Here is a 17,322-nt window from a genome sequence, read left to right on the forward strand (position 1 = left end):
TGTACAGTGAGCAATATGTTCTCAAGCATAAATTTAAATATCTCTGTTTTTATTGGAAGTTCAGTGAAATATCACCAAACCAATTGGTAGCTGAGGATAAGTGACAAGACTTGATATATGGCACCAATGATTGCAATTACATATGCTCATATTATGTTCCCATATGCATATCTACCCATACATTCACTGCTGTTTTTCTGAGAAATTGTATTACCATTACCAGCACTGCTGTTTTTTATAATTTATTTAAAACTGAGACACACATATAACAGCGGATCCCCCTGGCTCTCAGGAATGATGAATAGCCCGGGGAGAGCTGCTTGCAGTTCACACACCGCTGTTAGGGTCATTTCCCTCACAACGCCACACTCATCACTCCCCCTTGACTTTAGCATGGAGACAATTACCTGTGATTGTTCAGGGAGGCCACGTTCTGCTTCGCTTTGCCATGTTCAAAAACACACACACACAAAATTAGATGATGGCAGTAACATATTGTGGATATTGTGGCCACAGGCAAACGACACAGTAGGAGATGTCTCATATGAAACATAGCTGCGATGTTTAATGGTATCATTCGTTTGAATGCATTGGGGAATAGCAGTGTGGTGGTTCATAGTGAATTGGAAATCTCGGGAGAGCGAGCGCTTTATTTCCGATCATGGGAAGTGTGTACGTCTGTTCAGGGCTTCATTTCTCACGAGTCATCATCGGTCAGATCTAGTGAGAGGTGACAAGGATGTGAAGACATGATTGGGTGTTACAAGTTACTCTCAAACAGAAATGTATATATTGTGAAATAGGTCCTTCGCAAGAGCCACAGCTTCACAGACAGTATAGACTCAGATATAACAGGATATAACAACAAGATTGTATAGAGAACTGTAGCTGAGACTCACACACACAAGATATACGAGAGGAACAGTAGAGACTGACACACACACGCACACACGCGCGTGTGTGTTTGTGTGTGTGTGTGTGCGTGTGGGTTTGTGCGTGTGGGTTTGTGTTACAGTAATGCATATGTATCTGTGTTTATGTGTGAGAGTGAGTGAGAGAGAGATTTAGAGAGCTCTACTCAAAACGTTTCCAGCCTTGTTATTTTAGCACACACTACAAATCCAGTAATAAAGTCACATATCAACTGGCAAAAAAATGTGTTGCAGATGATGGGCAACTAATGCTATTACTGACACCCACCCAAACTCAGCTTCATCTTCATGCATTTGGCAATCATCTTCATGCAATGGCAATTCACACACCTGTTAAAGAAACTCTCTGCCTGGGATAATAAAAGGGTCAACAGACAGAAAATAAACTGTCAGAGATTAATTTACATGTATTCATTTAGCAGACACTTTTATCCAAAGCGACTCACAGAAAAAGAATAAGATTCCAGCTACAGTGCAGAGGAGACCTTCTCTGGGAATTACTACTGCGTCTGTGTATTCCGTAGACTCATTATCTGGAAACAGCACACAAACTCCTCACTGAGAAACAGAAAGAAACTGAGAAAATCATGGACAATCACACACTATTTACACACAATTCACTAATTTAAAACCACAAGCAAGATCCTAAACACAAAGATTGGTGGATCAGCTCAATGCTCCCACACACCACTTGATGGCTTTAGCTGTTCATGCACAAGACACTTTGCACATTGACTGACTTTGCACTTTGCCTGCCATTTACGTTAGGGCCTGAATAAAATTACAATAGTTTTATAGATACAGTACATTAAAGTGAGCAAACCCATTCCAGACAGTGAGGTTATACAGTGGTTTCAAGTGATTTAGAAGTGAAGTAACTTTTGGAGCTGAGAGGTGTCTTTCATCTCTCCATAAAAAGACAGTCAAGCCTTTCAGTAAATATCAATATAACAGTCAGTTCACTCTCTTGCTAAGCTCAACTTATGTGCTGGTTTCTTTCCATTTCTGACACCCTTTCACACAGTGGGGGGATTCTGGGGATCAGGGTGTTGATATGAGGCACTTGAGCAGCTGGAGGCCAGGCATAAGGCACACCAACGCTGTTGGCAGTGGCGGAGCAGGAGCAGGGACCGGGGATGGTGATGGGGAAGAGGGAGGAAGAAGTGATGGATTTCCGTAGGCATGAAGGGGAAAACATGGTTTTACTTCATATAGTGTTGATCTCATGTCTCACACAAAGGTTTCTTCACATTTTGATTTTGGTGGGATGAGCAGCGGTTTTATTTTGGGCATGGCTTTAGCAGTGCAGTTTTAAAATCATCTCATACAGTATTTACTCATGAAAAGCAAAAGGGAAATATTTTCCCATATTCAGCCTACACATTTCTATGTGTGTTTTTCTGATTGCGTGTGTGAATAATTGGCCATGGGTCAGGGGCTTTGCTTTAGTGTTGTGTTCTTCCAGTGGAGTCTCTGTTCAGCTTGGCATGTTCATGCATGCCTGAGGTTTATGAAAGAAAGTTTCTTTTTAATCAGAGTCAGAGTGTGAAATGGAATATGGTTTGGAGGAAAACACTTTTTTTTTTTTACATAATTCATAACAGATTGTTTCATCTCACTTCTTGGTTTCAAAATCAATCCAAGGCAAACCATTTTCTTTTCACTGGCAGTGCATTGACTCAAATGGCAGACAAATCAAATGCCAGTCTATGAGAAACCTTTGTTTCCTTTCCTGTGTTTCCCCTTGTTGCCCTTGGTCTCATTTGCTCAATCTTTGTTTTGTCACATGGTGAAATAAAACACATGATAAAACCACTGCTAGCAGGGGTCGCTGATTCCAACAAGAGCCCCTGAGAACCGTTGAAGAGGCTCTGCCAAAAATTGCTTGTCTTCTGTCAAAACAGCACTTGAACCCTCAAAATAGAAAGCCCCGCTTTTATTAGATGATGAGTTATTTCAGGAGATGACCTGTCAACCTGAAGAGGCTCATACACGTTTGAGCCTTGCCCTGATTGTCACCACTTTGTCAGTGCACGGACCTCTCTCACCACAGGCACCATGGCTCTGATCCATAATATATTAGCTTGACATCTGCCACAGTATGTCTATTGGGGTAACAGATCGTCCTGGGATTCCACGGAATTGTCCTTTTGATTGAGCTGTTCTTGATCACGTGGCAGCCATAATTCAGAGCTTGCCCTAAGCTGACCTCGACACATATTTCATCTCACCCTTGACAACAGAAATATTTCTTAATATACCAAGGAGAAGAATAGGTGCCCCATGACTGTAAATCACCAGATAACGTGAATGGGCTATTTATTGTATTGCTTGTAGTTATCAGTTTTATAGATATAGTAGCAGAGACTATCATATATCTGTAATAGAAGAGACTATCAAGCCTTAAACTTTGCTTATTTAAGCCTGGATATTTCATTTAACATAGGTTGAAGATATTATGCACAACAAGGTAAAACAAGGCATTTTGTTTTTGCACAATGTATTTTCTTGGCCTGTTGTAGATTTCTCTAGACTTGGGAAACAACGGAAAGCTGTTATACATTGAGATAAGTGGATGTTGACTGGGGGTAATTTGTAGTCTGTGGCAGCAAATCAGTCTTATTCTCTAAAGTAATTTCTGCCCTCAATCTCTTTTCCATCTCAACTTGTCCCTCCCCCTCTCTCTCTCCCTCCCTCTCTCTCTCTCTCTCTGTCTCTCTCTCTCTCTGTCTCTCTCCCCATCTTGTAATGGCACTGGAACCAGCCTGTACCAGTGTGATTCCATGTTGTCACTTGCTGTTTTGCCATCGAGATGTATTTGCCCCACACATCCATCTAAATTCAATTAGTCTGTGAGGAACCATTTGATTAGACCGCCTACCTGTCAGTCTACTCAGATGAATGAGTTTGCTGCACCCTGGGAGAAACGTGTTTCTTGGAAAGCCAGATTGGCATGGAAACCCAAAATCCAAAATTAAAATCCTAAGGTTTTCGAAAATGATCAAGAATGTGATTAAAACTGAAAAGGAAGACAAAGGCATGTCACTTTTTATGTTATGGAATGGCTCTTCAATGTCAGATCTCTTTAGGCGAATGACAGAGAAAATTAGCGCAGACCTTAAAGACCGCAGTAATTTGTATCTGTCTGACTCTGTTTGTCCGTCTGACATTCTGGTTCTCTCTCTCGCTGTCCACTTTGGTGTCCCGCTAATAATCTCATTCATCCCTTATACAGCACAAGACCCACTGAAAACATGAGCAACATCTACGAGTCTGCCGCCAACTCCCTGGGCCTCTTCAACAGCCCCTGCCTGACCAAAGTGGAGCTGCGTGTGACCTGTAAAGGGATCTCGGACAGGGATGCTCTCTCCAAGCCTGACCCCTGTGTCGTTATCAAGATGCAATCCCATGGACAGTGGCTTGAGGTGGGTGGACTATTTAGTGCTTATTTGTAGAGGCTGTTGTCTGCATTATCCTGGTGGTAAAAGGTGACTTTTAAAGTGACAAAAACACACACTGTGGTGAATATCTTTAAGGCAGTCACCATAGGTAGTGCACCACATGCCCTGCGTAACTGTCTTAGCATAGCTTTTCATTTTTTACTGGCATGTGTTGGCTTGGAGTCATTTAATCCGTTGGTAAGACGGTAAGATACAGCTGAGCGTTTTCAGACTGACACCCTGCCCATTTCATAATCTTATTGACATTGAAGCCGATGTCTGGGTCCAGCTCCACATCAGCCTCACAGCCCTCCCCTCCTCATCAGTGGGGGGGAGGAAGGTTAGCGGGCCGAGGCAGTCTGAGAGTCAGGACGAGGACGAGGAAGATGAGGATGTGCTCTGTCTGCAGGGGATCCTTCACATGCCACTCTCTTGGCTGGGAACCCATCTCTCTGATTACTCATTCATGCAACTGGTCAATTAAATTTAGATTCAGATATAGATACAGACTCTCTCCATCGCACGCTGTCCTAATTGGACAAGTAGTGCGCTGCAGTAGTACTGCAGTATTTGTGCCATGTATTTTTAGTCTCTCCTATTCTCCCAGAGGATGCCCTGTTTATTCCCCATGCTAACTTTTATGCAGAGAGTACCTATTCTATGGGGTTTATTTTTGTGACATCATTTGTCATTTCATTCTCCTGTGCAGTTCTCCACAATTAGGTCAGCACACGAAAGCCTCCAGCATATCCCACATTTACCTGCCCGAAGGCCTCGAGTATCACATCAGCTCCAAAACGATTGCACGGTTACATTTATATAGTTTGTGACATTTAATATGACAGCCAAGAGTCGACCATTACAATTGGAAATGGCCAAAGTGGCAATATGTATTTTTTTTCATGCATACTTTATTAGTTGTTCATTACAATAAAAACATTCTGCAATACCTGATTGAGTTGTAGATAATAAGCTGATATTAGAGGAAGATAATAGCTCATTGCTGTTTGTAAAGGTAATCAATCAAGCAATTGCAATTAAACTAACTGCAGATTTGTAAGCAACATCATTTTAACTAAGGCCCGTAAACTGTCAAAAGAGCAGATGTTTAATCTTTTCGTTGGATACTTAATAATCTCGTTTTCTGTTAATAAATTCATCAGTTGTCTTGTCCCAGCTGTTGTTGTTTCTGTGGTATGCTTATGTAATGAAATCAATGCTAAAAATGTAAACACATTTCTCATCATATGTTGTCCTCCCCACATCTCTCCCTCATGTCTTCAACCATTATGTGACTCTCCTCTCTTGGTCTTCTCTGCTGAAACGATCGGAATTTGACAGCAGGCCCATGACATGTGTTTCACACAAGACAGTGTTTGCCTTCATTCCTCTTCATCAATAGAATTTGATAATGATTTTCATTAGCTATAGGACACGTTAAATCCAGATGACTAAAAATACCTCCGCGTTAATCACCAAGCCAAGCCAAAAAAGCGTGAAACAGCTGCCTGGTGTTAAATTATGATAATTGTATGGACACACCAGCTGCCTCCATGTCAGGACCATGCCAGAGAAATCCAGGGGGAGGCGATGTGTTTTCTCTTCCGAGAGCGGTGTTCTTCACATCCCTCACCTTCCCCATCTCATCCAGTAAAGGGTGAGAGCAGTGAGCAGTAGTTACGATTAGCCTCTTTTCACTTTCTTGTGAACTGACGGCAGAGCAAAGTGTATTTTACAAGATTTATATTAAAAGACATTTAATCTCTCTTTCTCTCATCTACACCCCTCCCTCTCTGTCTATCTATCTATCTATCTATCTCTCTATCTATCTATCTATCTATCTATCTATCTATCTATCTATCTATCTATCTATCTATCTATCTATCTATCTATCTATCTATGTCCTGCTATATGAGGAAGTACTCTCATTATAGGCTATTATTCAAATCACTTTGCACAGTGCATGCTAGTTCAGATTTTGTTGCTGTTGAAGAGGTTAGAAATGATGGCACACGTGGGTCCTGGTTTCAGAGGTTCCTCCTCGGATAAAGTTTCCAGTCTTTTGCTCACGACAGTCCTCCCAGAGCTGCTGCTCCGCGAGTATGTCATCATCCATAATTGAGTTTGACTACATTAGTACACTTGTGATCAATTTTTCATTTGCAGCCAGTCTGCTAAAAACTACATGGATAGGGTTTGTCAAGAGAGGTCTTTTATGGGACACGGGGGCCGCGTTGTGTTCCAGTCCCTCGCTTGTTTATCTGCAGAGCTGAAAGTCTGTACTCCAGCGCCAGGTCACACCGGGCCATCTGCTAGAGCATCTCAACACTGATCCAATTATTTGTTTATGGTCGCAGGCTCTCTCTATGTTGCCATCAGTGTGTTTGTGTGTGTGTGGGTGCGTGAGTTTGTGTGTGTGAACCCACTTACAGTATACATATTTGTGCTGACCCCTGGCTACCATTCTCTCTCTCTCTCTCTCTCTCTCTCTCTCTCTCTCTCTCTCTCTCTCTCTCTCTCTCTCTCTCTCTCTCTCTCTCCATGCAAACTTCCAGTCATTCTGAATGAGGTGGCTAACTGCTCTTGCCCCTGACCGCGCTGCTGCTATGAATTACTGAAAAGCCTCTCTGGCACATTCACAGCTGACCTTCAGTCCAATGGGCCGGCGCTGCTGCCCCAGGCGATGGAAACCTAATGCATACCCTCAGGGGGGTCACTTCCATTCGGTGTCCTTGTGAATCCGCTGAACAGGGAATTCTGCACTACGGCTTTCATGAGAAGAGGATCGTTCACTACCTGAGCTGAGCAGAGCAGTTGTTCCCTGCATCCTCTGAGATCCTCTGAGAGCCCCCAATTCACATTTCTCATTCTGTTACATGTGTATAGAATTTGTAAGAGACCCTTTTTCACCAAAGGTCAGCCATTGTATCATAATAGCCTATGGTTTCATCATATACCTGCATGCAATGCATAAGATAGCACCCCAAGGATAGGTCATAACCCCAATACTAGCATCAATGATTCAATACAACTCACAGGATACATACAGTACTCCTGCTTTAAACTGTGAGGAACACCTGTAGCCTCACCTTGTCCATTCCTAGTTTAGAATGTGTGTGTACTTCCTTTGATGCAGGGAGATCTGTTTCTGTCTATGAATCCAGCTGGACTCTTCTGGCATGGCGTGGGTAGATTGGCTGTCAGTCTGTGAGGTGGAAGTGGACAGGCTAATCTGTTGCTGCTGGTAATGGCCCTGTCACAGTCCACTAGCCACCAGAGTGAAACTGTCTCTCTCTCTCCTGTCTACAGCTTTCTTCCTCTTCAGGTGCAAGTGTGGCTTGTGGCTTTTGACGTTTTGAAGTACTTCTGATAATATTCCATTTTCAATGTGGTGTGATCTAGAATTCATGAACTTTGATATTTCTCTCACTTGGCCTTCATTCCGCTAGCTGGTTTTGAATTATTGAGCACCTTGAATGGCTAATATAATCACTGGGTACACAGCAGAGAGGGGCAGAGGAAGCCAACAGTTCATATATGTCTGTCAGGCACAGGATCGGCCTAGTGACCCATCGCCTTGGGTCAAAATGTTCAATTTAAACACGATGACAAATTTATGAGTTGGGGGGGGGGCTCGTACATAATCACCTGCTAGTGTGTGAGCTTTCCCCTCCCCACCTTCCCTGTCATCTCACTCAGATAGTAAGGCTGCAGCGATGCTATCTTACGCTGTTTGAGTGTCTCTCACTGACAACGGCATGGCATGGGAGGAGCTTATTTGAATGTTTTTGTTGACTTTCATCCATGCGGCTGCACCACACTCGCTGTACCAGGGCATCTCTTCCAGTTGGGTTGTGTGTGTGTATGTGTGTGTGTGTGTGTGTGTGTGTGTGTGTGTGTGTGTGTGTGTGTGTGTCAGATAGTTTGTCACGAAGGAGACTACTGGAGAGTGTGTGCTTTCTTCCAGGAGGGACACGGAGAAAAAAGGCGACTAAAAGAAGTGATGTTGCTGTGGCATACTCGCACTCACTCTCTCACACATAAACACAGACACACGCACATACACACACACACACACACACACACACACACACACACACACACACACACAGATCCCAAAGCCAGTGATACTGTACCTGCGTGAAAAGTGTGTGATGCATGCGTCACTGATTTTCGAATCAGTGATACATGCACGGCAGGTGAAAACCAGGCCATTTATTTTTGGTTGGTCTGGTGATAGCCAGACTAGTGAATAATTGTTTAAGAGTGAGAGCTCAGATGAGCTCAGTACGTATCCTAATATTGCACCACACTCGCACATACTTTTTATATTATAATGTTGTATTAAATATAGACAGTGTGTTCTCTACAACTTGTGTTTCATTAAAATTTTATACAGATTTATTTTCTCTGCCCTCCCTCCCTGTCATAGAATTTCTGTCTCGATTTTGATTTCTCCCATAGCTTATCACCTTCTCTCTCTCTCTCTCTCTCTCTCTCTCTCTCTCTCTCTCTCTCTCTTTCTCTCTCCGTTCCCTTTGCCATAATCTCCCCTCATCAAACCTCAGCATAACTTATCTGTGGATTCAGTTTATCATCCTGACATTTGGGCAGATAGGGCACCAAGGGGCCGGAAGGCACTTGGACCTGTATGACATTTCAGAAGCAGACATCGATATTCCAGAATGTTGAAGAGCAAACATCAGTGGCAGAATGGCTAAGCCGTTTAGTCAACAGGCATGAAAATAGTTAGACCAATGACTGAATCACAAAGAGATTTTTGTAATATTTTTCATGTTTTTATTTTCTCGAATGTTCTTCAAGTTGAATTGGTCTCTTATTATGACTGCCGTGCATGGCCGGATTATCATGACCACGGGCCCTGGGCACAAAATTGGAATGGGTCCCCCCTCCCACCCCGCACGCACGCACGCATGCACACACGCAGGCAAATAGCCAACAAGCTCACTCTCGCGAAGGACACACAGTGTTTACAGCGCATAAACCCTCAATCTAACAGGCTACAGATACGTATGTTTTGGTGTTGTTTTTTTTCTCATGGATTAGCCTACCTTTTTGAAAAAGTTTGAAAACTGTTGAAAAATATTTCTCCTCGAGGAAATGTTTTGAATTCTGGCAGCTAATTGGACGTTTTTCGCGCAATTTTGGACAGAAACGTTAAGGTGAAGACAGGCAAGCTGCCCGTCTGGCTCATCCAAACCACACACTGCATGCGTTAAACAAACACAACAACTTAGACATCACAATAAATGAGGATACCCATAAATAAATCTGCACTGATAAGATGTTTAATTGACAGAATTCAATTACGTTTGTGTAGGCTATCATCTAGAAACTAAAATCTTTCTAAGCAGCCCATCAGAGGCTCTCAAAGCTGCTGGAACCATTGTTTTTTAGCCCCAAAAGGATAGCATGGAACCATTGTTTTTTCTCAGAATTATGAACAGGCAAGATAGGGGTGGGGTTGTATAAAATGTATTTTACATGTGAAATCTATGAACTAATCATGTTTTGGTGTTGTCTAGCAGATACCAGTGAGAATTGAGTGTGCATAATGCAATTCAGTGAGACAGTTAGAATCATATATTCCTTTCACCTTTTGTTTTTAGCCAGCAGCCAGACCAGCAGATACCCTGACTTTGCTGAATTACTGAAGCTAAGCAGGCTTAGTTAGTACTTGGATAAGAAACCTCCTTGGAAGAGGAGTGAAGTGGTGTTGGTGGCTGTCCAGTAGGTGGCACTCTTCCCTGTGGCCAAATGCCACCAAACAAATATCAATCCCAATGTCCTACTGCAGTGACAGGGACACTGTACTGCAGGAGATGTTTTCCTTTGCAGGAATGTTAAATTGAGATCCTGTATCACCATGGTTGTTAAAGATCCGAAGGCACTTATCGCAAAGAGTACTGTAGGTGGTTCCCTGATTTGCTTTATTTATGTACACATACATAATGACACACACACATGCACACACACATATGCACAAAAACAACCACGCACTCAATTACAAACACACAAAAAAGGAACAAAGTAGAAAATGAACACAATTTGACAAGCGTGACTTATTTTTGTGGAAAAAATGTGCTGGACTGGGCGGCGGTTATATTTTGTACCGCTCTGCGGTACATGTTGTTGGCTCACAGATTGTATTCATTCCTTCTTGACATTTTCAGCAGAAGTGGTGCATGGACAGGGCATCTATTTTGCGTTGGGAAGCCTTTTTTCATTGCATATTTTTTGCCATCATAAACTGAACCCATGTGATCGTCTTGTGGAGAAGACTGTTGACCTTGCATGATGTGATCCCCCCCCCCCCCCCATGTTTCAGACTAGGGGAAATAAGCAGCATCCACTTCAGCCTGTGGTAGAGATTTTCATATTATTGCCATTCTAGTGGTGTCCCGGCCCTGTAATCAGCCCAAAGAGGAGCGTATTCCTCATGTATTTGTAAGAAAACTCCAAAAAGCATTTTTCACACATGCATAAAAAACCTGCTAGTGAGGCTGGGCGGTTCTGATTAAACAAGGGTGGTGGGTAGCAAATTTTCCTCCCCAAACCTCCCACCAAAACATAAAAATAAAGAGAAATGTCAGTCTTACCCTTCAGCTGAACTCCGTCTCCATGGGACTCCAATGTTGAAAGGTTCTCTGAGGGCTCTTCCGACTTTCCTTTGAACTTCAGCCGTCAGTGCCAGAACCTGCCAGAACCACTTTTCATAGCCAGTCAAAGCACAGGTAACTGAATGTAATGTGTCAGTCGAAGAGTAAGCTCTTATTTTTTATTTTATGTGGCTTACTTAAGAGTTGGTTGCAATCTATAGAGATTGTTAGAAGTGGTTAATGACAGTACATAATAGTAATAAATTGTAATTTCCAAGTACCGGTAATTATTTATTTTTTGGCACATGAGTTTAATTGCATTTATGACATTTGGTTCAAAAATGGCCTAGAGGTAAATACAAATGCAGTTTGGAAATCAGAATGAACTAATTATTTACTTTTAAAATTTGAGATAAAAACATTTTTGGATTTGTTTTACCTCACAGCTCAGCACCTTATTGGCTGCTGGCTACTGGTTGGAATTTATTTTAGAACAGTTGACTCACAAAAACCTCATCAAGTCTCCCAATCAAACAAACCAAACTGCATATCAAACATCAGAGGAGGTCCAGTTGCTGCTCAGCAGAGGTGGACGTGCTAGCCTTGCCACCCAGGCACTGCCCAGCGCCTGTGCTGATCCTGGGAGAGTAATGGGTCTCTGAGTGGAGCGGTCCATGTTGATTAGGCCTGGTGACCCCCACAGGCTCTCGTTGGTTAGCAATGAGTAGGAGCGGGCAAACGGGGTCCACAGGTAATGAACATGATTACACGATCAGACCCTGCCGAGAGTCTCTCCCTTCCCCATCCGGGGAGCGAGGGAGCTGGGGTAGCAGGGGATGGAGTGGGTGACGGGGGTAAACCGCTGCTAACTGGGGTAATTGCCTGTTTTTGTCTGGGCTGCTGTGCACCACGGCACGGATCATGGGGTTCGCGCTGAGATCAGAACGCACAGAAACACAGAGAAGATGAAAGGGAGAATGGGACGGACTGGAGAAGAGAGAGAGAGAGCTGCGCTTCGGTGGTGGGAGAGGAGATGATTTAAGCCGCCGCACAAATGCTGACGGGCGTCTGTAGGCTTCCGTGCATGTACACGTAATTGCACACAGACTTGTTTTGAAAAGGTATACACACCAGACCTGTACTGTGTACACACAGACACACAAATGATGACCAGAAATAGCAAGAGATTGCATCATAAATGATTTGTGGCCAATAGAATTCCTCTTAACAGGAATGAGGGGAACCTCATGATCTATAGTGGTGGACAGTTGATGTAGTACTCCATACTGACCCTGTCGCTGATGAAGTCCCCTCGTATCCCCTCTGAAGGTGATTCATTCCCCCCATACAGCATCGCTCATCTCTGACCATCAGTGAATGATCAAATTCCTATCTCGAGGCCAGGCCACTAAAATGTGATAGAGAGACGGAGAGAGAGAGAGTGAAAGAGACTCATGCTTGTATTCTCTAGAGAATACTCTCTCAGTCACTCATTTCTCTCTGTGTGAGGTGAGATAAAGTCGTGCAGATTCACTGAAGGGAATCCATCTTCCAACATGAGTTGTGTCTGTTTGTGTGTGTGTATGAGCGAGACAGTGAGATTATGTATGTGTGTGTGTGTGTGTGTGAGAGACCGAGAGAGAGTGAGAGTATGTGTGTATATGTGTCAGCATGTGTGTGTGTGTGTGTGTGTGTGTGTGTGTGTGTGTGTGTGTGTCCATCCATCTTTCGTTTGGTGTCTTTGTGGGTGTAATTTGGACTGTATTTATTGCAACATGCTGGCACTTGAAATAAATGTCCCCAGGGAATTGGAAAGCTATTTCAAGCTATTTCAGCTACACATTTGTGTGTAAAGAAAGAATAAAAGAAAGGAATTAAGACAGGGAATGATAAAGAATGAGAGAGGAGAAAGAGAGAAAAAGAAAACAGAACAGTAGAAAGTGAAAGAGGGATGGGTGAAGCAACATGGCATCATCCTAAGCAACATTTTTTTATTTAATTAAAAGTTTGTGCAACTCTTTGCTCCAGGGAGGACACACTGGGTTTTCTTCTGCTCTGGGATGGGATCTCTCCAAAGACAGCTGGGACCTCTGAAATGGACCTCCACCACCATCCTCTCTACATCCTCCTCCTCCTCCTCTTCCTCCTCTTACCCCACCGTCCCTGCTTCTCCGCCTTGAGATTCATCTCTTTTCTCATCCCTCTGCATTTTTAACTCTCAGTCTAAAAATACAGGCCATGCCGCCGTGTCGTTCTCAGTGTTCACCCTTGAGCAAGCGGTCTGGTGCCAGCTCACTGTGGATGCTGAGGTGTGAGCTGCTGTGAAGCGGCCTTTTCTGGGCTTTTTAATTATACACTTGCGTATTTTTAGCCTGCAGTTTTTAAGCACATGAGCTACAGGATGCATGTGGGACGACGGGGGGAAGGGATCTCCATATCACCCTCCTCTCCTCGTCTGCCACCTCTGTCCAATCACTCCTGTCTTTTCTGCATTCTTTCAGTCTCTTCTCTTCTTTCATCCTCCTCTCTGCTTTCTCTCTCTCTCTTCTCTCCCCCGAGTCCTACACAACCCTCTACTCCGCTCCCGGTCCTCTGCAACCTGGTCCTGCTCATCTCATCTCATTTCATCTCTGTTCTGTTCTTCCAGGTCACATCTCACCCCTCTTTCCAACTCCTGCCCTCTGGTCTTATTTCCACACCTTCTCCTCTCAGATCTGTCATCTGCTAGTCCATTTCATCCCCATCTTCTCTCCTCTTCTCTTCTCCCCATTCCTTTATTCTGCAATCCACTCCTCTCTTCTCCTCTCCTCTTTTTTGTTCTCTCTCTTCTCTTCTCTCCAGTGCTCTATTCTCTCCACTTCTTTCAAATTCTTCCCTCCTCTCTAGTACTTTCCACTCCTCTCCTCTCTTCTCTTCTCTCCAGTCCTCTTCTCCTCTCCTCTCCTCTCCACTCGAATTCTTCCATCCTGTCCTCAGCCACTCTTGTGTGTTCTGTGAGCAGCAGTGACACTCATCTGATTGGATAATGTTCATTCTGATCGTGAGCCACCAGCCGTGATAGCAGAAACAAGTATCAGGGGTCGCTAATGGATTTAACATTGTAAAATGTGCAGTTGCAGAATGTTTCCCTGCATGTATTCCTCTTGGATATGAGATTTAGCCTGTATCAGACTGTTATTGCCAATCTCGCGAAAAAGCAATAGCTGCCTTGAGGCTTTTCCCTACAGCTTTGATCTCAACACCGGGTGAATTTCAGAGCAGACCCTCATAACAGAACCCTGGTTGGTAAGGTACGCTAATCAAACTCTAACATCTGGAGGAGCTTTGCAAAGGCCCACAATGGCTCCCCAAAGCACAATTGAGGGTGGTTTAAGAGATGATATAACCTTCTGTTGAAATTTTGTGTTTGTGCAAAATTTGTTTTTTGTTTGTTGTTGTTTTTTTGTTTTTTTAAACCTGACAGCGGCAAGCACTATCAGACGAAAAGGGGGGGGGGGGGGCATAGAGAGGAACCAGATGGGTTTAGAGTGCTGGACCCTCTCTCTTGTTTTGCTCAATTTAGCGCTCTCTTCTGGAACAAGAGTGAAGATAAAAGATTTTGAAATCCTCTCTGAGATAATGAAGGACCATCTGTTGGGTGTGATAAACTCTCTAGAAAGAGGAGGGGAAGAGAGAGAGAAAAATATAGAGAGAGAGAGATAGCAAAGAAAAAAACAGAAGGAGAGAAAGAGAGAAAGATAATCAGATAGGCAGACAGGGAGGGAGAGAGACAGTGAGTGTGTGTTTGTGTGTGTCAGTGTACGTGTGTGTGTGTGTGTGTGTGTGTGTGTGTGTGTGTGTGTGTGTGAGAGAGAGAGACAGAGAAACTTGACAACCTGCCCTTGACAACCAAACATAATTATGTTACAGTAAAGGGAGAGAAAACTATGTGCAAAATAATGAAGAGTCTCACAAAGACTAATTGCTGATGTTTTCTTTTAAAGACAGGAGGCTTAAAGTGCTCATCAGCTTCTCAGCACTGTAAGCAAGGAGCAAAAGACAGCAGGATAAAGCATGATAGTATGAAAGCATGATGTTTCTTAGTGCAGATTTTCTCCCCAAAGAAGATAAATCACACTAGAAAAAAACAGATGCTCTGACATCCAATCAAACGTGTCATTACTGTAATACTTCAAAATGTTCATCTTTTTTCGGCTTTTTGAAGGCAGGAAAGACATAAGGTCCTAAGGCTCTCTAGCAAAGCAGACTATTTGTATCATTTCACTCCTTGTAAGTCCTCGGCCACAATGTCCACTCAGGCAGTCCTGATCAGAACAGGATGAAGAGATCAAGAGAATTGGTGGCCTCTGCCCTCCTCTCTCCACTCAATTTCAAGTCAGCTTATTGCAAAGGTTTCGGTGTCAAGTTCATCCCCCTCACATACCTGAAACTGTCATCCTCTTAAGAGTTGTTTCCCTGAAGCAGAAGCAGGCTCTGCTTGTACATGGTTTCCTAGAGAGAAGTGAGAGTGAGATTAAATATTGAAGCACTTTTCTGTACAGTACTGTGTGCTGTAAGTGTGTGTGTGTGTGTGTGTGTGTGTGTTTGTGTGTGTGTGTGTGTGTGTGTGTGTGTGTGTTTGTCTGTGTGCGCACACACATGTGCATGCATGATGATTGCACATGCTGATGCAGAAAATAGCCCCTGTGTTCCTTAATGATAGTTTTTTTGTTTCTTTTTACAGGTGGACAGAACAGAGGTGATCCGCAGTTGCATCAACCCCACCTTCTCCAAGGTGTTCACCCTGGACTACTACTTTGAGGAGGTGCAGCGTCTCCGCTATGAGCTCTACGACATCAGCAGCAACTACAATGGCATCAAGGAGGCAGACTTCCTGGGAGCCATGGAGTGCACCCTTGGACAGGTAAGTGTCTCCTTACACCCTTCACGTCCAGAGGTGGAGAACTTCAGAAAGGCTTCAGAACGTAAAGGTTGAGGTTCTACCATGTTTTGGTTCCTCCTTTTCACTTTACACAAGCAATATTACTTATTAGTGGATTCACTAATCTGAACAGTTGTGGTAATTAGAATGATCTTGTCTAGTGAATGTTTGGAACAAACAAACATGTGTTAGGAGTTTACGTTCTGAAGACGGAATTTTGCACCTTTGCTCGTGTTCCATTGCATTTAGCGCACATTGATGACTAATGAGGTCGTTGAAATGAATGAGAATGAGTCAGTTGTTCACCACTTGGCTGATGGCCACAGGTTTCTGAACAGCTGCAAGCCAGTATCATTTGTTTATATGAAAGCCAGTTACCTACAGCACAGTGTAATTATTTGTTCCTGGTCAGTAAAGGGTGAAATGGCTATAAGCAACGCTTGCATTAACCGAGAGCTCGTAATGAAATTAGCACAGTCGAGAGTAACGAGAGCTGCTTTATTCACACCATATTGATGACACACCAGCCTTGTTAGCATGAGATGTGCCATTCATAGGCATCCATTTTCTCTTTAGCACTGTACTAGACTTACTTCATTGTATTTTCAGTACCTTTAAGTCGTGCTTTATATTTACGAAAGCATTACATTTGTTGCATAAACCTTCCAGAGGAGACTTTGTTCTGCTACCGATGATAGCAAAATGCAAATATCCTAAATGGCAATTTTAGCATGATCAACTATGATTAAGCCTATCTATTTAAACTTTTTAAACTTTTTTTGAAGAGTGCCTTGGACAATCCATACCTATACATATATTTTTTCTACCAAAGAGCACCTTCACAATTACCTTAAATTACCAGTAGTATTACGCCACAGCCCTCCAAACTCATTCCATTCAAAATGACACATTTCAGAAATGATACAGATGTTTGACAGAAAAAAAGCCAAATGGGTTTAAATACCAGGAACCTCTGTCTGTCTATCTGTCTATTCAGTGCAATTACATGGACACGGTAAGGACTCATGAGTGCCTAACATAATCCATTGTGGCCCCACCATACCTTACTCAGCCCTTGATGGCCTACCCAGGGGTTTCTCTGAGTAATTTGGAGAAGTGGTAAATACTCACCCCCTGTTTATGTGTTAGTATGCTCACTCACACCAGATGGCTGATAGCTACTGAAGTCCCAATCTCACTGCCAAGAATCCTCTCTGGATATTTCACCTGATGTATTATGAATGGCAGTATTTTGTTTGATTATCTTTCCAAAATTGCTCTCTCTCTCTCTCTCTCTCTCTCTCTCTCTCTCTCTCTCTCTCTCTCTCTCTCTCTCTCTCTCTCTCTCTCTCTTCTTTTTGTCTTTCCTCCCCATCTGTCAGTCCAGCAAGCCATCTTTCTCAAACTCT

General features: G+C 43.2%; 1 protein-coding gene across 1 annotated transcript in view; it reads left to right on the forward strand.

The window, feature by feature from the left end:
• cpne4a (copine IVa) overlaps positions 1-17,322 on the forward strand; it is a 56,155-nt gene that overhangs the window by 1,514 nt on the left and 37,319 nt on the right. The window contains exons 2-3 of the mRNA XM_042107874.1: positions 4,168-4,357; positions 15,716-15,895. Of these exons, the coding sequence (XP_041963808.1) occupies positions 4,187-4,357; positions 15,716-15,895 (351 nt within the window). The 5' untranslated portion in view covers positions 4,168-4,186. The remainder of the gene's footprint in view (positions 1-4,167; positions 4,358-15,715; positions 15,896-17,322) is intronic.

This window comes from Alosa sapidissima, chromosome 10 (genome assembly GCF_018492685.1).
Source record: "Alosa sapidissima isolate fAloSap1 chromosome 10, fAloSap1.pri, whole genome shotgun sequence".
Classification (NCBI taxonomy): Eukaryota; Metazoa; Chordata; class Actinopteri; order Clupeiformes; family Clupeidae; genus Alosa; species Alosa sapidissima.